Here is a 25,023-nt window from a genome sequence, read left to right as displayed (position 1 = left end):
ACATTAGTTTTATTAAGCTTTAGACTATTGCGAAAACCATTGAACTCATCTTTTGTTTTATGATAAGATTTATGACAACACCCAAAAGATAAGGACTTGCACGTCTGTGATAATGAGAAATGAGTGAATGACCGAACATTCTTGATAGTCCTCAACACCATAGCCTACGTTGTTGTTGAGGGTTTTTTTCCCCCTTAATTATTCATTCCAGTTTGATCCACCTTAAACTGGTGCCAGCTGAGACCACCCTCTTATTTGAGACTTGAGATACGCTCAATTGGTTACATAACAGGCTGATTTCAATGACACGGTTGCAGGCAAAGCTGCTCTAACTATTAGGAACAGAAAAACATTGTTGTGGCATTTTTTTAACTCTAAGGGCTTGAGACCATCTTCAGTTAAAAGGTAAGATTTATTTTGTGTCATAATTGTCAAACTTACAGCATATGTTTAGACTGGTGTCTGTCTTTGTGTCATCATCTGCTGGCATGTGATCTTTTTCTTAATGATTAACCAATGAATGCAGCACATCCATGCCAAACATTTGTAATGATTCCTGGAATACCTTATTAAATATGCATATCACAAATGACATATAGACACTATAGTGTAATCGCGTGTCCTTTTTAATAACTGTGCATTTTTACATGACCATGTGCTTTTTGCTTATTTATTTTTTCAAGTAATAATTCATCTTTCCATGCAGACTGACAGCATGGCTAAGCGTGTTGCTGTGATTGGAGCAGGAAGCTCTGGGCTGACCTCCATCAAATGCTGTCTGGATGAAGGGCTGGAGCCAGTGTGTTTTGAGAGCAGTGATGACATTGGAGGACTCTGGAGGTTTAAGGTTGAAATAAACTCTATTTTAAACATTTAATGTCTGAAATTTAAATAGCTTAACAATAAAGGTGAAGTGTGTCCTTTCTGTGCCATCTGCGGTACCACACGGAAAAACAATGACTGATGTAATGATAATTGACAATAATGATTTTAGCACACTATAATCTAAATAATACAAGATCAGGTGCCACTGATTAGCTCATGCCTTAATAATTAAAACAATATTGTTTAATACACTACCATTCAAAAGTTTGGGGTCATTCAGTAAAGTTTTTGAAAGAAGTCTCTCATGCTCACCAAGGCTGCATTTATTTGATCAAAAATACAATAAAAATAGTAATATTATGAAATATTTTTTACAATTGTTTTCTATTTGAATATATTTTAAAATTGTATTCCTTTGTTGTTGTACTGCTTAATATTTTTGTCGAAACTGTGATGCATTGTTTCAGGATTCTTTGATGAATAGACAGTTCAAAAGAACAGTATTTATTTGAAGTATAATTTTTGTGACATTATAAATGACTTTACTGTCACTTTAATCAATTTAATGCATCCTTGATGAAGAAAAGTAATAATTTCTTTTAAAAAAAAAAGTCTGACTTAACCCAAACTTTGGAACGGAAGTGCCTATTCAATAATTAATATATTCATTGTTATTGTTGCACCATTTTAATTCATTTTCATTGTCATTTTTGTTGAAGTTTTAGATTTGTTGATGTTTTTCTAAATATTGTTATGCTCCGACCTGTTTGACTTGCATTTTATTAATTTAATATTGTTATTCTTATTATTTTTATTATTATTATTAATAGTATGTTTTTAACAGATTTCCCAAACACTGCCATTGGTCAACAAACAGATAGCCCCGCCCCAAACTCACAATATTGGATGAGTCAGTTTTGTTTACACTTTTGGGGGCAAAAATAAAGTTATGGGATAAGATGGGATAGGAGGCAGTATTTTTACATTAAACTATATTACACACTTCAGCTTTAATCAAAAATGTCAAAGCTGCTAGTGTTTTGTTTTTGTTGTTTTTTATTTAAAAAAAAATCTGTTCTAATCAATCTGTTAAAGTCATTGACCGTGTCCCTCTGTTCATTCACAGGAAAAACCTGAGGCAGAACGTTGCAGCATTTATCGTTCTCTCACAGTGAACACCTCTAAAGAGATGATGTGCTATAGTGATTTCCCTATGCCGGATCATTACCCAAACTACATGCACAACTCTCTGATCGTGCAGTACTTCAAACTCTATGCTGAGCACTTCAATCTGCTCAAGCACATTCACTTCCAGGTATTTAACACAATGACATCACATCCACTGAGAGTTATCCAAGAAATATATTTTTCCATCCATATTGGTCATATAAGACATATAGGAGTGTTTGTTTGACAACAACGTTCTAGGAACACATCTTACTTCTCACATTATTACAAGTGTGTGTATGAGTTTGTTTATAAGAATTATTCCTTTTATAAAGATGAAATGTAGCGTTTAAGCTCTACGTGGTTTGGTGTATTTCAGACCACAGTTCGCAGTGTGAGGCAGAGGCCTGATTTTTCTGACTCAGGTCAGTGGGAGGTAGTGACCGCAGACAAAGACGGACAAGAGGAGAAACATGTGTTTGACGGGGTGCTTGTGTGTGCAGGACACTACACACAACCCATCAAACCCCTCACACACTTCCCAGGTGATATGATCATAAGATAACAGATTGTTAAATTGGCTTTACTATGCAGCATTCAGAACTATGTGTAATACTAATTCCCGGTATGGCTCTAATATGTATATAGAAGCATCAGTATATTGGGTAACACTTTATTTCAATGGTCCACTTTAGACATTCTACTAACTAAGTAACTTTGCACCTACATGTCAACTACCAGTCATTAGAGTATTAGTACACTGTCTAATATCTGCTGATGCTTATGTTAGGTACTTATCTGCTAATATTTTGATGGTCCCCCAACAGACATTCTACTAACTATAAGTAACTTTGCAAGTACTGTAGTTGCAAAGTTACTTCATCAAAATAAATTGTAACAGTATAACATTTACTGTAATTTTGTCTACTACAGGTATTGATACATTCCCTGGGACAGTAATTCACAGTTGGGAATATAAGGACCCTGATCCTTACTTTGGGAAGAGAGTTGTGATCGTTGGGATTGGGAATTCTGGTGGAGACATTGCCGTGGAGCTTAGCCGAGTGTGTGAGAAGGTGTCTAATATATTTTTTACAGATAATTTCTCTAGTTTTAGATTCTCAGAAGGGTCAAAATCAGGCGCATCCCACCAATAGACAAATTAGTGACTGAGTAATATGTGTTCTTTTTATGACCCAACTGACTGTATTTCACATTAAATAATATTATTGCAATGTTCTGACAGCAAAAGGAAAAGAAAAAAAAATTTAAAGAAGCTTTACAAAAGCAAACATTGTATAATGTTAGTGTTTTTATGTCATTGTTTTATGAGTGAAAAAGTGAGTTTGTTGGGTGACAACCCCTGATAGTGTTATGTAAGAATGAGTTGATTTGAGACGTGTTCTTAAGGTTGCAGACAGACAGATGAAGATCAAGATAAAGTTCAAATGCAGGGTTTAATAATAATCCAACAGGCCAAAAAACAGAAGGTCGTAGCAACACATTCACTAACTCAAACGAGACAGGACAAACACAGAGTGAAGGTGAGTAACTTAAATACACATGGTGATTAACTAAATTACGAACAGCTGTGATGAAGATTAGTGTCCATTGAAACTGATCAGTGGTGGGGAAACTCAAATAAAGGAACACATGTGACTGATGAATACAAACTAAAAGTCTGTGAAAATGAAACTAACCACCAACACAACTGATATTTCATAACATGTATGAAGTGTTTTGGTAGTTGTGCATTTTGAGTGTGAAATTAACTGCTGTATAGTTGAAAGTTGGTTATGACAGCTGTGTGTAGAGTTTTGAAAAAGTGTAAGTATTGAGAAATACCTTCTAGCGATTAAAAAAAAACAAAAAAAAAACTGTAACATACAGTATATTAAAGGTCCCGTATTATGCCCATTTTCACAAGATGTAAAATAAGTCTCTGATGTCCCCAGAGTGTGTATGTGAAGTTTCAGCTCAAAATACCCAACAGATCATTTTTTACAGTTTAAATTGTCATTTTTTGGGGCTCAGAAAAACGCGCTGTTTTGTGTGCCCTTTAAATGCAAATAAGCTGCTGCTGGACGACCCAGGGGGCGGAGCTTCATGAGCTCGCGCTCAGTCTCTCGGGACACATATAGACATAGGCTGCTTACTTGGTGATTCCACGAGATAGTGGTAGATGTCTGAATAGTCCAAAGAGAGTGTATGTTTGTGCGATTTTTGCTATCAAGAAACTTTGCAGGTCTAGAGCGAGCGAGTTCTGTTCTCAGGGGAATCCGTTTGTCTTCCCCCAAAAAGGGGCGTTACCCTTCGATGACGCAAAAGTAGCGTTGGTCTATTGACCCTTCGCTAAGCCACGCCCGAAAACCGCCACAGGCCAATCGTGGCTTAGCAACCGTAACTAGGCGCGGGAGGTCTGGCAAGCTTTCGAGGGAGGGAAACATGCCGAAGCGTCGTGCGTATGGATTGTGCAAATCTGATACCCGGTATCCTAAAAGTTTGGACGGGGTGGTGGATTTTGTTCCCTTCCCGAAACCTAAAACCCAAGGGGAGAAATGCCAGGCGTCATCTTCATTTATATAGCGCTTTTAACAATGTAGATTGTTCCAAAGCAGCTTTACATTGATAATAGGAAATTAAAAGTAAAGTGTTTTGGCTTTATAGCAGCTCTAGAATAAAGTTATTGTCAAGCTCGTGGATCAAGCAGTGTGATTAAAGGCAAGACGGAGGCTCACTGACATAACTTAACGTTACCTAAAAATATATTTCAACATTTTGTTAATCGACGGCCAAACCGTTACCCCAATCCGATCGCGACTCTCCCGTTAGTTCTAGTAAAAGTAAAAGGTAGTTAGTAAAAGGAGGGAACATCACGGGGCTTGCCGGAGATCTCCAAGGAAAAGGTTGGTATGCAAACTTAATCAGTTCATAACAGTACTAACTCGACGTGTGAGCAGTAACGTTAGCCTGGCGCGCTAAAAATATAAGCGGGAGAATGGTATCATTGCAAAGTGGTCAGGCTAATGTCTTGTGTTTATTCCACAATAGATGGGTTTCCGTTTCTCGAATTACCCATTATCCTCTGCGGCGCGCCGCCATGTTGTGTGTCAAAGCTGTCAGTAAGCCACTGGGAGACACGGCTCATTCACTGTGCTGCATTAATAGAAAGCCAGTTAATATAAAGTATTTTTGACTCTTTTGTGTTGAGATAACGATGACAAATTAAGAAGAAGAAAGTCTCTGGAAGCATACAATTATTTTGTTAGAATGTCCGAGTTAAAATTTTATGTGGTCGCATTTGTGCGAGTGCATGGTCATACACTACTCAGTTAAATTCACGCATGAATTCTCCTGCATTGAACTTGTTTTAGCGCCCGCCAAAGTGAATTTTTGTCCCGCCAAAGTCTTATTTGATCGGTGAGTAATGTAGATGAACTGGGTGCATGTTTAACTGAAAGAACGAGCAGAGCCGGTCGCGCGCGCGCACTCTCTCTCTCTCTCTCTCTCTCTCTCTCTCTTCGGAGCCAGGCGAACATGTAAACAAGACTTCACCGTCTCCAAACTAAGCGCTGTCTTGCTCTCTCTCCCTCGTGGAAATGTTAGTCTGGAGCCCTGCATTGACGGTTCACATCGCTGTAGCCAGGCGGCTGATATCTGCACAGCCCTTATTATATGGTACATTTAGACTCAGTGTCAAGACAACACCATCTGGGTAAAACAACAACAACAACAACAACACAACGCTCCGAGCTAATTTAGTGTAACTTAGGAGAGAGATGGAGAGCAGAGGCACGGAGCGATGTGCTCGACCAGCTGATGTGGCCACAGAGAAAGTGATGAAGGTGGACAATCGTCAGAGTGTGCTTCTGCCCAGCCAACACCTCTCAAGGGCTGTGTCGATAGTAGCCGCCTGGGTACAGCGATTTGACAGCCGATTATAGATGGGTTTCCGTTTCTCGAATTACCCATTATCCTCTGCGGCGCGCCGCCATGTTGTGTGTCAAAGCTGTCAGTAAGCCACTGGGAGACACGGCTCATTCACTGTGCTGCATTAATAGAAAGCCAGTTAATATAAAGTATTTTTGACTCTTTTGTGTGAGATAACGATGACAAATTCCTCCAAACCTGGCGACAAGGTTAAGGTTATTTACAGGGACACATTAGACGATGTTTGCAAGGCAAGATATGATGTGAAATTGAGTGGTCGCATTTGTGCGAGTGCATGGTCATACACTACACTTAAATTCACGCATGAATTCTCCTGCATTGAACTTGTTTTAGCGCCCGCCAAAGTGAATTTTTGTCCCGCCAAAGTCTTATTTGATCGGTGAGTAATGTAGATGAACTGGGTGCATGTTTAACTGAAAGAACGAGCAGATAGACAGAGAGCCGGTCGCGCGCGCGCACGCGCACTCTCTCTCTCTCTCTCTCTCTCTCTCTCTCTCTCTCTCTCTCTCTCTCTCTCTTCGGAGCCAGGCGAACATGTACACAAGACTTCACCGTCTCCAAACTAAGCGCTGTCTTGCTCTCTCTCCCTCGTGGAAATGTTAGTCTGGAGCCCTGCATTGACGGTTCACATCGCTGTAGCCAGGCGGCTGATATCTGCACAGCCCTTATTATATGGTACATTTAGACTCAGTGTCAAGACAACACCATCTGGGTAAAACAACAACAACAACAACAACACAACGCTCCGAGCTAATTTAGTGTAACTTAGGAGAGAGATGGAGAGCAGAGGCACGGAGCGATGTGCTCGACCAGCTGATGTGGCCACAGAGAAAGTGATGAAGGTGGACAATCGTCAGAGTGTGCTTCTGCCCAGCCAACACCTCTCAAGGGCTGTGTCGATAGTAGCCGCCTGGGTACAGCGATTTGACAGCCGATTATAGATGGGTTTCCGTTTCTCGAATTACCCATTATCCTCTGCGGCGCGCCGCCATGTTGTGTGTCAAAGCTGTCAGTAAGCCACTGGGAGACACGGCTCATTCACTGTGCTGCATTAATAGAAAGCCAGTTAATATAAAGTATTTTTGACTCTTTTGTGTGAGATAACGATGACAAATTCCTCCAAACCTGGCGACAAGGTTAAGGTTATTTACAGGGACACATTAGACGATGTTTGCAAGGCAAGATATGATGTGAAATTGAGTGGTCGCATTTGTGCGAGTGCATGGTCATACACTACACTTAAATTCACGCATGAATTCTCCTGCATTGAACTTGTTTTAGCGCCCGCCAAAGTGAATTTTTGTCCCGCCAAAGTCTTATTTGATCGGTGAGTAATGTAGATGAACTGGGTGCATGTTTAACTGAAAGAACGAGCAGATAGACAGAGAGCCGGTCGCGCGCGCGCACGCGCACTCTCTCTCTCTCTCTCTCTCTCTCTCTCTCTCTCTCTCTCTCTCTCTCTTCGGAGCCAGGCGAACATGTACACAAGACTTCACCGTCTCCAAACTAAGCGCTGTCTTGCTCTCTCTCCCTCGTGGAAATGTTAGTCTGGAGCCCTGCATTGACGGTTCACATCGCTGTAGCCAGGCGGCTGATATCTGCACAGCCCTTATTATATGGTACATTTAGACTCGGTGTCAAGACAACACCATCTGGGTAAAAAAAACAACAACACAACGCTCCGAACTAATTTAGTGTAACTTAGGAGAGAGATGGAGAGCAGAGGCACGGAGCGATGTGCTCCAGGTGTAGCCTCTGCCTCTGGCTCGACCAGCTGATGTGGCCACAGAGAAAGTGATGAAGGTGGACAATCGTCAGAGTGTGCTTCTGCCCAGCCAACACCTCTCAAGGGCTGTGTCATAGTAGCCGCCTGGGTACAGCGATTTGACAGCCGATGAGAGCTAGCGCATTTAGCTAGCCCATCTTGGAAATGATTAGATAAAGTGTCACATCTCCAGAGCACAAAACCTCTAAATGTTCACAAGAGCAGCACTGAATATTAACTCCAGCCAAACGGAGAATAATCGTATGATTTTTATGTTCAGAATAATGCCGATTCAGGATATTATCATGCTCCATAACACAAACGCTTGACCCACTTGACACACAAGATGGCGCCGTAAGGAGTTGCGGGAGAAATGTGACGTCATCGGAAATCTATCTATAGCTAGCTAGCGCATTTAGCTAGCCCATCTTGGAAATGATTAGATAAAGTGTCACATCTCCAGAGCACAAAACCTCTAAATGTTCACAAGAGCAGCACTGAACATTAACTCAAGCCAAACGGAGAATAATCGTATGATTTTTATGTTCAGAATAATGCCGATTCAGGGTATTATCATGCTCCGTAACACAAACGCTTGACCCACTTGACACACAAGATGGCGCCGTAAGGAGTTGCGGGAGAAATGTGACGTCATCGGAAACCTATCTATACATATGGATAAGCTGTTTGTTTTATAAATTTTAGAATATTTTCAAATTTCACTTACCCTGCTGGGCATGCACAAAGCTGTTCCTCAAATTTGTGTGTTTCCCATTTGAATGGTCAGCATATGAGGCGGTTGCTGCTTGCGCTGGGACAATTTTGATAAAATTATTCTCTAATCGTTTGCATATTATGTCGTGGATATAGCCCTCGAATGCATACTGCAGTATTGCACTCTCATATTTTCACCTGTTTGCCAAAAATGACTAATTATCTCCTTAGGAATGTCTGAAACCAGTGCATACATACTGTAATAGACGTGCCAGGCGCAAAAGCTTGACAGGCGTAGCTTTTGTAACGGTGTTCTCAGTAACGGTGTTCATTTCGAGTCGGACAATAATGCCTACAGAGTCAGAGTGCTGTATAGAGATGGAACAGGTATAGTTTAGTAGTTTAATTACGGTTATTATAACGTATTTGTCATCTGCTTGTATGTATCCATTATTTATTAATAGCCTACAAGTCTGCTGTTTAACATAATACTGATGAGTTTAATACAGTTTATTGTACATCACACAAAAGATGAAGCATCAGTTTTACTTCAGAAAATCACCATAAGAGCTGAGTAAACACAGTAAGTTATAAGAAGTGCGCAAGTACATAAACGAATTTCGGTAGAGTTGAGGGAGCATTCCTGTGGGCGGAGGTTAGTCAAAAAACTGTTCTACTGACGTCATTAAAGAAGGAAGTAGAGGGATGTAGTCCAAACGGGCCATTCGATGTAGGCGACTTCTGTTAAATAAAATATCTCGCTTGGCATTGAACTTTGAGCTTTATAATTTTACAGATATTATTTATACTCTAACAACAACATTACACACTAACTAAAATTTGAAACATGGGATCACGAAGAACGGGACCTTTAATATTAAAATAAGACTAGGCCTACTGACTAATTCATTCAGCCAATTATTTATTTTAATGTGTGGGAGCAAGAGAAGGCAGGCAGTGGCCAGGATCTAACTGCAGGGGGTTTTATTAAAAGATTATTATTATTTTTATTACCTGGAACACAGTGAAACAAAGGAATGAACACGAGCAAACAGGAAACCATTACAATCAACAACTGACAAAGCACCAAGAGAAACACAAGGGCTATTTGGTGTGTTCAGGCCATGCCGTAATTTCGAGATGACAAAATGTGACATACTACTCATAGCTGTTCAAATCCTCAGACTATAGGAATTATGCATTTTTATGGTAACACTGTTAATGCCTAAATGAATCTGCAGCAATCAGGTGGTACAGAGGTCACATTGTACAAGAAGGAGCTCTCAGAAAATTCCCAGCTTACAAGTAATTATGAGCTCTATGAGGACTTGAACGCTTTTCACAAGTTGAAATGTTTAATTAAGGGAACTACGACATGGCATGAACACCTATATGTACACAGGAGCTAAAAAGCTTAACAAGATAATGAGATAAGACACCTGGAGGACACAATCAAGTGGAAAACAACATGAAAAACTACAAAAGGACTACAAAGATGGCAGACAGAACAGGAAACATGAAGTATAATGCCGTGTTCCAGGCAACCTGTAACCCGTGTTTTTCCAACCTTATACCCGTGAAAGTGCACTGGAACGGCAGTCAAACCCATGACTTCCCACCCGTAAACTCGTACTAAATCGATGTACTCCCAGTTACGAGTTGGAAAAACACGGGTTACAGGTTGCCTGGAACGCGGCATAACAAATGTTCAGGGACAAACACTGAGAACATATGACAGCTATCAGCTAATAAGTACCAAAAAAAAATAAAAATCACTTTCATTCTCGTAGTAGAAGAGATATACCTCATAAAATAAATTGTAATGCTTTTTGGCTTTAAAAGTTTATATTGTTTATTAAATGTAACAATTCTGGAGATGTAATATAACAAAGTACAGTTATATAAATACACATTAAATATAGTACACTACTGTTCAAAAGTTTGGGGTCAGTAAGATTTTTTTTTAAGGAAGAAATTAAAAAATGATCAAAAGTGACAATAAAGACTTTTATGTTGTTACAAAAAAAAAAAAATTTAAATAAATGCTGTTATACTTTCTATTCATCAAAGAATCTTGAAACAAATGTATCACCATGGTGAGCTTCTTTTAAAAATATTTTGAATGGTAGTGTATTTGTAAGTAATGAACATTAAACTTTCTAGATTTCACCCCTGCTTAATCAATCTTTAAACTCTGTGAAAAGGGCTATACGGTCATTACATTTAACCCTCCCAATTCTAAATATGTATTACTCTCTTGGTTCTAGTTAATAATCTGTTATTTCGAGAAGTTCAAATGCACTCTGATCTATCCACTAATTCAGTTTTTCTTTCTCACCCTACTTCGGTCTCCCTATTCCTCACTTAGACGTTCCTGAGTACCCGTAAAGGGGCGTGGGTCATAAGTCGCATGGTCAGCAAAGGGCTTCCTCTAGACATGACGATGGTTAGACGAGTTCGAGATCTGATTTACTGCCTCCTGCCTAGATCTCTGCTCAACTGGATTGGCGAGAGAAGCCTCAATCAGAGATTCGACCACAAGCTGTATGGACTACAGCCTGAGCACAGGTGAAGGGACAAAATTTTGTTATCGTTGATGAATAAAGTAAAGCCCTGACAGTTTGTTTAAAAATTACATCATTATTCACCATGACCTTTGCCTATATTTTGTGATTCTAGAATCCTTGACAAGCGTACTATTATCAATGATGACCTCCCAGGTCGCATTCTGGTAGGAGACCTGGTGATGAAACCAAATGTGCAGAAGTTCCAAGGCTCGACGGTTGTCTTTGATGATGGGACTGTTGAAGAGAAGATTGATGCAGTGATCTTATGCACAGGCTATGATTTTAAATTTCCCTTCCTCCCCGCCTCCTTAAACTCTGGTGCTGATGGAGATCTAAAACTCTACAGAAGAATCTTTCCTCCATCTCTAGAGTGTCCAACACTGGCCATCCTGGGCCTGCTGCAGACCAAAGGGCCGATCATGCCAGCTGTAGAACTGCAGGCTCGCTGGGCCACCAGGGTCATCGCAGGTACTGAGCAAACATGACAAGTCATGAAAAATAATTTTGACAGTTATAGGAGAAGCAAATATTAAATTCATAATCATTAATCATATTTATATACAGTGTTGGGGGAAAGTTTCTCTTTAAAAGTAATGCATTACAGTATTGCTTTACTCCCTTTAAAGAGTAACTAATTGCATTACATAACATTTGCATTACTTTATCTCACCTGGTCTGGGCTTGCTTGTTTATTTTTTAATAACAATTTATATTTATATATATGATGCTTGTTAGTAATTGAAAAAAAACTGTAATAACAAAAAACTAAAAGTTCTATTTTTGGCAAATGTAAAAGCCCTTTCACACCAAAAGTGAAATGAATAAACTTCAAGCTGAATGAAATGCAGGTTCCTGTACTGCAGAGGGTGCAGCTCAAACAAACCTTTCAGCTGTGCTGCCATTCTTACTCCTGATTTCTCTCAACATGGGAAAGGAGAGGTGTCATTCAATAAATGGGGAAACAATGTAACTTGCATAACTCAGATATTTTGTTGTAAATTCAAAATGAATGCGTTACTTTACTAGTTACTTGAAAAAAGTAACAAGTTACAAGTAAAACTCGAGTATCCTGTAATGCATTACCCCCAACAGAGTTTATATATGATTATATAAATATGTTTTTCATAATTTCCGCACAATAAATATTTATTTAAATCTCTAGATAATAGTTTTATATATGTATTATAGTAATATTTTTACGAATAAAAGTCTGGGACAAGAGTAAAATAATAAATCTGTAACACTTTACAATAAAGTTTCATTTGTTAACATTAGTTAACATGAACATTATATATATACTAATACAATACTAAGCAGCAACAGATGTCAGTGGGGTGGACCTGTACGGATATGCGTCATCTATTTGTGGCTACATCAGTAAATGTATTGATGATGTCACTACCACCAGGAAGATAACCATCTGTCCAAATAAGAAACCCAGGCTGAATGGAGAGGTGCTGTGTATTCTGAAGGCACGGGTACTTAGCCTTTAGGAAAGTAGATGCACTTGCACTGAGAGTGGCGAGGAGGGAACTAGAAGTTGGAATCAAGAGGGCAAAGGCTAATTATACTTGGAAAATGCAGGGTCATTTTCCACCAATGACCCCCGGAGCATGTGAAAGGGCATCAAACAGTGGTGGACGAAGTACACATACCATGTACTTGAGTTAAAGTAGAGATACCCAAGGTAAAATATTACTCAAGTAAAAGTAGAAGTGCTGCCTTTAAACATTCACTTGAGTAAAAGTACAAAAGTATTTGCCTTCAAATGTACTCAAGTATCCAGTACTATGAATTTTTAGGCTATAATGTCCTATTATAATTTTTGTCACAAGACTTTTGCTTAACTCAGTCTACGTGAAGACTCTAATGTCACTTTTGGCACACCAATCTATTCATTTAAATGACATTATTTTCAGCATAGGCTTAGTTAGATCACAGTCTTTGGAAGCTGAACTTTTGAAAATAACAATCTCTGTTAATAAGGAGCACTCCACTCCACCAGTCAACTGTTTTAGCATCATACATGCACCAATGCAAAATTTTCTTATAATGTAATCATTATGTTCCCAACTTGTAATAATTACTTTAATTAGCTCATTGTTTTCTTCTTTAAATTAATACATGATGTTAGCTAATAACAGCATGATTTGTATTATCTTAGAACTGTACATTTCTGACATAGATAACTTGGACACAGTCTTTGATAACAGATCCCACTAAATTGTAATGTAGACACATACTTTGTTCTGTAAAGCTGCTTTGAAACTATATGTATTGTGAAAAACGCTAATACAAATAAATGTGAATTGAATACTCTGCATGTAAAACAAGTCAAAATAGAATTTATATTCCAACATAAAATGTTAACATCGATTTATTGCCATCTCACGATATTCACAGAGCACTCAGCTTTAAAAAAAAATCAAATACAAATACTATTAACTATGAAATAGTGAAACAGCTAACTTAGTTGACGACGTATACAATGTTCATGGTAACCAGTCTATATTTTAAAATGCACAATGAAACAGTTTCTGCAAGCTACTGTTAGATTTCTCATTGAAAAAAATGAGTGAAATGAAAATGGCTTACCTCTACGTGTTTCCTTAGATTGGAAGGATAATTATTGTAAGAAGAAATTGTACAGGGCCGAGGCAGGCAGAGAAGGCAAAAAATGAAGGACTCGTTCTTCTTTTCAACTACTTCAAAAAAATTGACGACTGAATTTGAAAATGTAGTAGAGTAAAAAGTAAGATATTTGACTTTGAAATGTAGTGGAGTTAAAGTAAATGTCTCCCCAAATTGAAATACTTAAGTAAAACATATACGCAAAAAGCTACTTAAGTACAGTAACAAATTACATTTACTTTGTTACTGTCCACCACTGGCATCAAGAGCATCACCGACTACAGCAGGAAAGATGTTTCACCTCACTTTCCCAGGCTGTGGTGCCAGTGTGTCTCAAGACATCTACTATCATCCCCATGCCCAAAAGCTCAGCCATGATGTGCATGAATGACTACCGCCCAGTGGCTCACTCCGATAATCATGAAATAGGCTACTTTGAACGGCTGGTTATGGCCCACATAAAGGATACCTTTGACATTAATGTGGACTCCCTTACAGGAAGAACTGATCTGCATCGGATGAAGTTTCATCGGTCACCCACTCTGCAATTGTCCCGCAGACTCTAGTCAATAAACTACTGCTGCTTTGATTGAAACCATCACTTTGTTACTGGGTTCTGGACTTTTTAACAAACAGGCCACACAGACTGTTAAAGTCCATGGCATTTCATCTTGACGTACAGTGCTATGCATAAGTTTAGACACCCATGCTAAAGTTGACTAAAAAGAGGAATAAAAAATCATCTCTTGGAAATTGAACTTAATGCCTTAATTAAAAAAATTAGGAAAAATCCAACCTTTAAGGACACCAATTTTCTTTGTGAATGAATAATGTATCATAAATAAATAAATGTTCTTCCTTAAAATACAGGGTGCATAAGTCTGGACACCCCTATGTTAAATTCCCATAGAGGCAGGCAGATTTTTATTTTTAAATGGCCTTTGGAATTAAAATAGCCCCACATCATCACATAGCCTTCACCATACCTAGAGATTGGCATGGTTTTATTTCAGTTAGTCTAATAGCTGGTTTGATTTGCATTGAGAGATGATCTTATGGAAAGTACTCCATGCCAATCTCTAGGTATGGTGAAGGCTATGTGATGATGTAGGGCTATTTTAATTCCAAAGGCCAAGGGAACTTTATCAGGATGCATAGTATCCTGGATCCATGAAGTAACTGGCCTTTAAAAATAAAAGTCTGCCTGCCTCTATGGGAATTTAACATAGGGGTGTCCAGACTTATGCACCCTGTATTTTAAGGAAGAACATTTATTTATTTACGATACATTATTCATTCACAAAGAAAATTGGTGTCCTTAAAGGTTGGATTTTTCCTAATTTTTTTAATTAAGGCATTAAGTTCAATTTCCAAAAGATGATTTTTTATTCCTCTTTTTACTCAACTTTAGCATGGGTGTCTAAACTTATGCATAGCACTGTATCATCCTTCACACCGGCTCCCCCCAGGGATGTGTCCTGAGCCCCCTGCTGTACACACTATTAACATATGACTGCTCGGCTAAATATCTGGGCTATCATATTGTGAAGTTTGCTGATGACACAGTTGTGATGGGATTGATATCCCACAACGATGAGTCCTTTTTCATGTATGAATTCTCCTTTTGTTCTTCAAGGACTAAATCATCTTCCTCCAGCCGATAAAATGGATAAAATAATTGAGAAGGACATAAAAGCAAATTTAAAGAGGTAATTATGTATTTACCTTGATGGTAATTCCAAATAGGTTTTGGTTTGACAATTAATCTATGCTTGTTTTGAACTCTCTGCTATCTCTCTACAGTTACCCCTGTCCTAAGCTGGCTGCCCTTCAAGTGGACTATATCCCTTACCTAGACACAATAGCAAAGGAAGTGGGCGTCCATCCCAACATTGCCTGGCTGCTCCTGAGGGACCCTGCTGTGGGACTGAGGGTTTTCTTCGGCCCCTGTACTCCCTACCAGTTTCGGCTAAGCGGACCAGGGTATTGGAGAGGTGCCCGTCAGGCTATTCTTACCCAATGGGAACGTGTGGCCAAACCCATGAAGACACGGCCCATTCCAGAACCTTCATCCTTCAGTTTATTCTTTTGGCTGGGCCTGTCAGGAGGGGCTGCAGTGATTTTTGCCATTATGGCAATGCAAAAGAAGATCCCACTCTTCCTGAGAAACCCATCTGTTTCTTGTATCCCATAGAAAACCCATATTTGATTTTTGGGTAGCTCTGTTTTGAATTTGCACTTTAGCCTTATTATTCCTTTATCTAATTCTTGGAATTCATTATCATTTATAATACACGTTATATTTTAAATCCTTTAATCTGTGCCATTGACTTCCATAGTAGGAAAAAAAAAATACTATAGAAGGCATTGGGCAACTGTCTGGTTACCAAAATTCTTCAAAATATCTTCTTTTGTGTTCAACAGAAGAAATACATTTATACAGTTTTGGAACAATATGAGGGTGAGTAAATGATGACAACATTTTTTGGGTGAACTATCCCTTTAATAAGGAAAAAAATAAAACTATACGAGCAACGCAATGCTCATTCCCATTATCTCAAAGAACCAAGGCCTGACGTCGCACAGTGCGCCCCAACCGATCTTGGAGGCACCTGTCACAACCACTTTCCTTCTGGAAACCGAGCCCTGTTCCACTCCCGTCTGATATAGATGGGGTGATTTCCAGGGGGCCAGGGCTCTGAAACAGCCATGGGACACCCTGAGAATGAAGCGCCCCTCGTGCCACACTCAAGGTGGGAAGCGGGCTTCAACCATTGTTGTTGTGGCCACATGTGCAAATGGTCTAAAGGGACTACTGAGGAGGCTGCTGCCATAAGCCCCAGTAACTTCTGAAAGGTTTTCAAGGGGAGGTTGCTCCCCAGTTTGAATGCCGTTGTGGTGAAGAGATGAGTCCCAGCAAAGTGATGAGTCCCAGCTTAGGACCCCAGTAGTATGGCTGATCTAAAGCTGTTCTCGTGATTCTTTTTGTAATCAATCAAACTTTAATTCATGTAATAATCTTTTATTTTTATCCTGATTATTTATATAGTTTAAGTGAAAGAAATAGCATTTTTAGGTATGTTTTGCGACATTGTTAATTGTTACTAAGCAATAAGCCATAATATATATATTTTTTTTTATTACAATTATGTCATGTCATAATTAATTCTTAGAATTATGCAGAATTGCAGAACAGAATTATGCTTGTATCATATTTGTTAGCTAGGGACAATCCGAATGGTAGGACAGTATATTGGAACGCGAATCTCAAGAACAGTAGCATAGAGCGGATAAGGGATGATTTAAATTTTTTTATTTGATTTGCACTGTGGCTGGGTGCCAGCTTTGGTCCCTGGCAACTGGGAAAGGGGTAGCGCTGTGCTGGACGGAAGCGTTGCTTCACCTGGGGTTCTATCTTTTGCCAACTTGGCACGCTGCAGAGTCAACAATGATTCAGGGCGACTTGAAGCAGCAGATGTGCTTGATCGCTTCGGCAGAAAATTGCGCATCGTCTGTGATTTCTTCTACGCCGCCGTGAAACGTTTAGTGAAACCATCCACTGCGGAACCGAATAAGCCTGAGGGAGAAACATGGGAGTTGAGGAGGGCTGTCTTGTCAGCGTCTTAGATCTCCATCAAATTAAGCCAAAGGTGGCACTAGAGGACCACCAAATTGGCCATGGCCTGCCCAATTGCCTGGGCCATTGACTTAGTGGCACTCATGGCGAGGTCAGTTGCACTGTGGAGCTCTTTGAAGGCTGCCAGGTCAGGGCTGCCCTCGTCCATGTCACAGAGGAGTTTAGCCTGGTAAACTTGGAGGACCGCCATCGTGTGGAGGGCGGAGCAAGCCTGGCCACTTGCAGCGTATGCTCTGGCCGCAAGCCCAGATGTTGTTCTGCATGGCTTGGACGGGTGGGAGGCTTTAGACTTCCATCCGAGCGCTGTGGGTGGGCAGAGGTGCACAGCAACGGCTTCCTCTAACAAGGGAAGCTTGGTGTAAACTTCTCCCTCCACACCGTCAACTGTAGTGAGGGCCGCTGAAGAGGAGTAATGGACGCGCGCTGAAGGTGACAATGCCATGACTTTGTCAGTTCTTCATGGACCTCCACTCAACGAGGCGGTTGCGGGCGGGCTCTTCAGGAGCCGACCAGTCTAAGCCCAGCTCACTTACTGTTTTGAAAGGATGCGGATGAGCTCTGAGTCCTGCTGTGGCCTGGCTGAGTCACTTTATTTAGGTAGCTGTGGGTGGGCACAGTCATCGCAGGAGTTCGCCAATTCCACTGTATCAGATGCTGCAAGAGACATCGAGTTGTCAGATTCTTCCTTGGAGCTTGCACCAGAAGAGGGGCGGTGGTCAACGGAGAGCGAGCCACGCAGGCGCTGAGCCGATCTGAGCTGCAGCCCTGTTGCTCCACCCCTTGGCTCTGCTGTTTCTTCCATCTCGGCTCTAATGGGGAAGAATGGGAGAGCGTGCAAAGAGAGGCAGTGAGAAAATCGAGGCCTTGAGCGCAGCAGTGCGAGACTCATACTCTCGCTGTGAAAGCAGTTGGTCTCTGTGAGTGCAGCCTCTGCATGGGCAGACAGCCGACACACTCAGAGTGCTCGTCCGAGGGGAGCAACATTTTAAAGCAAGGGACATTTTAAAGCAAACATCGCTCAATTTGCTCTTTTAGAAATGGAACAACTCTTTTGCTTTTTGACGGAAAGCAGCAGGGGAGAAGCAGTGAGTCAGCTGTGAGCTGCGAGGCACCATTGGTCCACTGCAGAGGCTTGCTTCAACAGCGAGTAGAGGCTTCTGTGTTGTTGTAGTCTTCGGAGTCAGCGAGGAGATGATCTTCGTGCTGAAGGAGAGAAATTCTGACTCGAAATGGCTCTGAGCGTGACTTAAATAGTCGGCTCCGCCCGTTTTGGTTTTTCCCCTGAAGCGTAGAATAAACTCTGATGCAATGTGAGTGAACCGTATTGACAGGGTGTCAGGGATCAGCCAGGCTCCACCACCACCCAATCACTGAGATCGCTATCACCTGAATATTAATCACCAGCACCTGCACGCCATCACCACAAACACTTATAACCACACACTTCACTCTGGCACTTTGTCTGGTCTCGTAAATGAGTAGGACTACCTAAGCTTCATCGCTTACCTTCAATGCTATTTCGTCAAAGTATCTTTGTCACCAGTTTGTGTCTCCGAGCCTCCTGTGTCTTCCAGATTCGTCATCTTCTTCGTCTCCCTCGTTGTGCCTGTGTATACTCACCACTCTCCCAACACAATGGTGTGAGCTTTATCTTCCACTGCTTCATCCATCATCATCTAGGACAGTCAGCATCTCTGGTTCCTTATCCTCCATTATCATTCATCTGCTACAGTTCCAATTGCTGCTTTTCACTTATCATCAATAAACTGTTTACTCTTCTCTTGTTTTGAGTGTCTGTTTCGTTACAAAGGGAACCCAAATATAATTTCCATACAATAGCAGTATGGAACATAATTTCCAAACATTATTTGTCAATAAAAAGTTTATGGCGAACCATCTTACCTAGTGTGAAGCAGACAGTGAGGTCACTCCATACAAAAACTTTACCCCTGCATAAATGTAAAATAGGCGGAGATGCATACCACTATTGTCAGAGCAGTTAAATAAGGCTGACTGGTCAATAACGTTGAATTAGTTACACATTACATCACATGAACCACTGAAGAGGCTGATGTTTAACTATTCCATCAAAACCCATGCAAATGCAAGAAAATGCTTTTTGAATAGCTGTCCACTGTAGTGACCTCTATGAAAGGGTTAACTAGCACGTGTCACAACTTTATTCCTATTATGCTTCATAATATACCAGAGCCTATGACGACTCAAATGTATTCTTCTGGATGTGTAATAAATCGGTCCGCATCAGCCCGCCCCTTTTTCCTAATATGGTGTCTGTGTATATCAAATCGCGTAGCGCTCTAGAATCTTTGCTGTGTATGTTCAAGCAACTCACTCGTCTCGCACGTTGAGCTGGCAATTACAGATGGTCTTGAAGTGGTAAGTGGGCAAAGCAACAAATCGGCATTGAATTAGTTATCGGATGATATTAAAAGGTAGTGGGATTATTTGTGGTTGACCTGGAAATTTTAATTTGATTTAATTTGACTAATTTTAATTTGATATTAGCTGCGAATTCAGAGCATTAACTTAAGTTGTGTCAGTGTAACGTTATCGATAGCTAGCCTAGTCTAACCGTAAACTAGTTGGCTGACGTTACTGCCATACAAAGCCATAGTAACGTTATCTGATCGGTTTTGAAACATCTGTTCTGTTTTGTCTTGTGTCAAAGTCTCCTGCTGGTTCAATTGTTTTCAGTTTCATAGAAACGAGGGTGTTAAATTTGTTGTAGGCTAACTGCAAAATCCATCCTAAATCCAACCTAACGTTATCAAGGCATCGACTTGATGTTTCTCCCATAGACTGTTATTCACGGTTCTTCACGGATCAGGCAGCTAATCATAAATCCAATGGCTAGATAGCCCTTCTGTCTGGTTCATAGGTTAAATGTACAAGTTACAAGTTACTAGCTTTTCTGTTAGCTCATAAATTACTCTTTACAAGTTCCTTATTTAAGATATAATAATGAGCAGTGTAACTACAGTATTTCAATGATTTTACTAAAGTAATGTTACATATTAGGCTACATTTGATTTGATTACTTTTTTACATTTGTCAAATATTAACCATTTTCAAATAAACGGGGTAGTGTTAACCTTATTCAGCACTGAAATCTGAAATCTGTCAAACTTCTTTCAAAGTCCTTCATCACATATTAATATTAATATTAAAATAACTTCAGAGCACCACAAAGTCAGACCTCAGCACCTTTATGTACCTTTAATGTAAGATCGTTCTTAGGTCACACACCAATTTAAAATCTGTCACGACCGCACAGAGAGAAAAGGGCACAGGATCCAAATGCAGTGTGGTGAGGCTTTATTTTCAGGGCAATCCAAAAATCAAGGTCCAAACACAGGCAGGGGTCGAAAATCCAGACAGGCAATATCAAAACAACAAACAGGCAAGGAAAACACGAGAACTGGAGCGGCGTGACATACAACATTGATCCACAAGGAACACAAGACAAACAGGGCATTAAATACATGCACAACGAGGGGAAAACGAGAGACAGCTGGTGATTACAATTACTAACACCTGGGTGTAATACACAGACAGGAATTGTGGGGGATGAAGTTCATGTGCATGACACCGTGGGGAAAAGGAGGACATCTAGTGGATACACGGGGAACACAACCAGACACTGTGACATTACCCCCCTTCAACGGAGTGGCTCCCAGACACTACAAGACAGGACAAGAAACAAAACAAAAGCTCAGGAGGGAGGTGGCCCGGTGGAGGACCAGGGGGAGGGATGGGGGGCCAGGTCCATGCGGGGAAACAGACACAAGGGGCAACAGACTCCATGAGGACCAGGGAAACATAGACAGTAGAACGGGGAAACAGAGGAAAACAAATAGTTCATCAGGCGGTCGGGGCAAGGGAAACGGACCATCGGGTGGCCGGGGCGATGCTAAAAGTTCATCTGGCGGCCATGGCGCAGACTCTTCCTCAGGCGGCCAGGACGGTGAAAACCCCTCGGGCGGCCACGGCGGTGAAGAACCCTCGGGCGGCCACGGCGGAGACTTTCCCTCGGGCGGCCAGGGTGGAGACCTTCCCTCGGGCGACCAGGGCGGAGACTTTCCCTCGGGCGGCCAGGGTGGAGACTTTCCCTCGGGCGGCCAGGGCGGAGACCTTCCCTCGGGCGGCCAGGGCGGAGACCCTCCCTCGGGCGGCCAGGGCGGAGACTCTCCTTCGGGCGGCCAGGGCGGAGACTCTCCCTCGGGCGGCCAGGGAACAGGCACCGGCTCAGGAACAGACATCACCGGCTCGGGCACTGGAACTGGCACCACCGGCTCGGGCACTGGAACTGGCACCACCGGCTCGGGCACTGGAACTGGCACCACCGGCTCGGGCACTGGAACTGGCTTGGACACTGGAACTGGCACCACCGGCTCAGGCACTGGAACAGACACCACCGGCTCGGGCACTGGAACTGGCACCACCGGCTCGGGAACTGGCACCACCGGTTCAGGAACAGACATCACCGGCTCGGGCACTGGAACTGGCACCACCGGCTCGGGCACTGGAACTGGCACCACCGGCTCGGGCACTGGAACTGGCACCACCGGCTCGGGCACTGGAACTGGCACCACCGGCTTGGGCACTGGAACTGGCTCGGACACTGGAACTGGCACCACCGGCTCGGGCACTGGAACAGACACCACCGGCTCGGGCACTGGAACAGACACCACCGGCTCGGGCACTGGAACTGGCACCACCGGCTCGGGCACTGGAACTGGCACCACCGGCTCGGGAACTGGCACCACCGGTTCAGGAACAGACACCACCGGCACAGGAACAGACACCACCGGTCCAAGTGTGTGCGTAGCCCACACACACCACATGGCTGTGGCCATAATGGCCAGTGTCGCGGTCACTGAGGGCTCAGGAACAGACGCCTCCGGCTCCGGCTCAGGAACTGGCACCACCGGCTCGGGCACTGGAACTGGCTCGGGCACTGGAACTGGCACCACCGGCTCAGGCACTGGAACAGACACCACCGGCTCGGGAACTGGCACCACCGGTTCAGGAACAAACACCACCGGCCCAGGAACAGACATAGAAACAGACACAGGCTCAGGAACTGGAACAGACACAGACACCACCGGCTCGGGAACTGGCACCACCGGTTCAGGAACAAACACCACCGGCCCAGGAACAGACATAGAAACAGACACAGGCTCAGGAACTGGAACAGACACAGACACTGGCTCCGACTCTGGATCAGCTGGGCAGGTCTCTGGCTCCGACTCTGGATCAGCTGGGCAGGTCTCTGGCTCCGACTCTGGATCAGCTGGGCAGGTCTCTGGCTCCGACTCTGGATCAGCTGGGCAGGTCTCTGGCTCCGACTCTGGATCAGCTGGGCAGGTCTCTGGCTCCGACTCTGGATCAGCTGGGCAGGTCTCTGGCTCCGACTCTGGATCAGCTGGGCAGGTCTCTGGCTCCGACTCTGGATCAGCTGGGCAGGTCTCTGGCTCCGACTCTGGATCAGCTGGGCAGGTCTCTGGCTCCGACTCTGGATCAGCTGGGCAGGTCTCTGGCTCCGACTCTGGATCAGCTGGGCAGGTCTCTGGCTCCGACTCTGGATCAGCTGGGCAGGTCTCTGGCTCCGACTCTGGATCAGCTGGGCAGGTCTCTGGCTCCGACTCTGGATCAGCTGGGCAGGTCTCTGGCTCCGACTCTGGATCAGCTGGGCAGGTCTCTGGCTCCGACTCTGGATCAGCTGGGCAGGTCTCTGGCTCCGACTCTGGATCAGCTGGGCAGGTCTCTGGCTCCGACTCTGGATCAGCTGGGCAGGTCTCTGGCTCCGACTCTGGATCAGCTGGGCAGGTCTCTGGCTCCGACTCTGGATCAGCTGGGCAGGTCTCTGGCTCCGACTCTGGATCAGCTGGGCAGGTCTCTGGCTCCGACTCTGGATCAGCTGGGCAGGTCTCTGGCTCCGACTCTGGATCAGCTGGGCAGGTCTCTGGCTCCGACTCTGGATCAGCTGGGCAGGTCTCTGGCTCCGACTCTGGATCAGCTGGGCAGGTCTCTGGCTCCGACTCTGGATCCGGCAGGACTAGCAGCGCGGGCGGGGCCGGCAGGGCTAGCAGCGTGGGCGGGGCCGGCAGGGCTAGCAGCCCATGGACGGCCTCCGGGGCGGCCCTCCTCACCGCGGTAGCAGCAACGACCTCCGAGACAGCTTCCCTCTCCACAGCCGCCGTGGCTTCAGAGACAGCTTCCCCCTCCACAGCCGCAGTTGCTTCAGAGACAGCTTCCTCCTCCACAACAGCAGCGGCCTCAGGGACAGCTTCCTCCCTCTCTGCAACAGCGACTTCCAGGGCATTGGGGGAATTGGGGGTCTTCCTCCTCCGTCGCTTACGGCGGTGAGGTGCCGGCTCTGAGCTGGGCTCTGGGGTTTGAGCGGTGTCTGTGCTGGGCAGCGGGGATGCGCACTCTGTGCTGGGCAGCGGCGATGCACTCTCTGGGCTGGGTAGCGGCGATGCACTCTCCGGGCTGGGCAGCGGCGATGCAGCTTTCTTTGAACTGAGCAGCGATGAAGCCTTCCTTGAGCTGGGCAGCGATGAAGCCTTCCTTGAGCTGGGCAGCGATGAAGCCTTCCTTGAGCTGGGCAGCGATGAAGCCTTCCTTGAGCTGGGCAGCGATGAAGCCTTCCTTGAGCTGGGCAGCGATGAAGCCTTCCTTGAGCTGGGCAGCGATGAAGCCTTCCTTGAGCTGGGCAGCGATGAAGCCTTCCTTGAGCTGGGCAGCGATGAAGCCTTCCTTGAGCTGGGCAGCGATGAAGCCTTCTCTGAACTGGGCAGCGATGAAGCTTTTCTTGAGCTGGGCAGCAGTGCAGCTTTCTCTGAACTGGGCAGCGATGAAGCTTTCTTTGAGCTGGGCAGCGATGATGCAGGGGAGGCGGTTGTATCCCGCTGGCTTCGATGGTGGAGATACATCGTGAACCTCACAAAATCCAAAATTTCCAGCCCCTTCATTTCCCATTGGGGCAATGGATCATCCAAACAACCATTAAGGATATCCTTAAGGGAGGCGTCATTGTGGCCTAGGTCTTGTGCCATTCTGAAGAAGGTTTTAGAAAATTCACTTACAGCTTGACCCCGTTGGCGTAAGCCCATCAATTCCTGAAACCTTCTCCTCCTCTCCTTCTGAGTGATGGTGGAAGGAGCCTCAACCACCAAACTGCTGGATCCCTTCATCTTGGTGGATCAATCTGTCACGACCGCACAGAGAGAAAAGGGCACAGGATCCAAATGCAGTGTGGTGAGGCTTTATTTTCAGGGCAATCCAAAAATCAAGGTCCAAACACAGGCAGGGGTCGAAAATCCAGACAGGCAATATCAAAACAACAAACAGGCAAGGAAAACACGAGAACTGGAGCGGCGTGACATACAACATTGATCCACAAGGAACACAAGACAAACAGGGCATTAAATACATGCACAACGAGGGGAAAACGAGAGACAGCTGGTGATTACAATTACTAACACCTGGGTGTAATACACAGACAGGAATTGTGGGGGATGAAGTTCATGTGCATGACACCGTGGGGAAAAGGAGGACATCTAGTGGATACACGGGGAACACAACCAGACACTGTGACAAAATCATAACATAAAAACTGCAATGGTACTGTTTTTAAAATCATGTGTAGTAGGCCTAAAGTGTACAGTAGCCTAAGTGTGTGTGTAAACATGCTTTAATGAAGTAGACTTCAAAAGCTTTTGAATTTGAGCTTACAGTTC

The 25,023-nt window shown here is 43.5% G+C and overlaps 2 protein-coding genes across 2 annotated transcripts in view; both read left to right on the top strand.

Annotated features, from left to right (window-relative positions):
- Positions 1 to 279: 279 nt before the first annotated feature.
- LOC311068729 (flavin-containing monooxygenase 5) lies at positions 280 to 19,036 on the top strand. Its single transcript, XM_084091355.1, has 9 exons — positions 280 to 405; positions 707 to 847; positions 1,952 to 2,140; positions 2,372 to 2,537; positions 2,926 to 3,068; positions 10,791 to 10,990; positions 11,102 to 11,457; positions 15,257 to 15,329; positions 15,424 to 19,036. The coding sequence occupies exons 2-9, from the start codon at positions 716 to 718 to the stop codon at positions 15,812 to 15,814; spliced, it is 1,650 nt and encodes a 549-aa protein (XP_083947481.1). The 5' UTR covers positions 280 to 405; positions 707 to 715; the 3' UTR covers positions 15,815 to 19,036.
- Positions 19,037 to 19,545: 509 nt separating this feature from the next.
- Positions 19,546 to 25,023, top strand: part of LOC311068728 (flavin-containing monooxygenase 5-like) — a 12,597-nt gene continuing 7,119 nt past the window's right edge. Inside the window, exon 1 of the mRNA XM_084091354.1 lies at positions 19,546 to 19,654. The gene's annotated coding sequence lies outside the window, so the exon portion shown is untranslated. The remainder of the gene's footprint in view (positions 19,655 to 25,023) is intronic.

The sequence above is a fragment of the Abramis brama genome (assembly GCF_963993115.1).
Source record: "Abramis brama genome assembly, chromosome: 18".
Lineage (NCBI taxonomy): Eukaryota > Metazoa > Chordata > Actinopteri > Cypriniformes > Leuciscidae > Abramis > Abramis brama.
The sequence above is the reverse complement of the archived record's forward strand: the minus strand, read 5'-3'. Positions and strand labels throughout refer to the sequence as shown.

What these genes read in the sequence shown, in the direction of transcription:
- LOC311068729 (XM_084091355.1), top strand. Translation starts at nt 716, where the DNA reads ATGGCTAAGCGTGTTGCTGTGATTGGAGCAGGAAGCTCTGGGCTGACC. An exon ending in GGCCACCAGGGTCATCGCAG is followed by an intron (nt 11,458 to 15,256) that starts GTACTGAGCAAA and finishes TTGTTCTTCAAG; the next exon opens with GACTAAATCATCTTCCTCCA. An exon ending in ATAAAAGCAAATTTAAAGAG is followed by an intron (nt 15,330 to 15,423) that starts GTAATTATGTAT and finishes ATCTCTCTACAG; the next exon opens with TTACCCCTGTCCTAAGCTGG.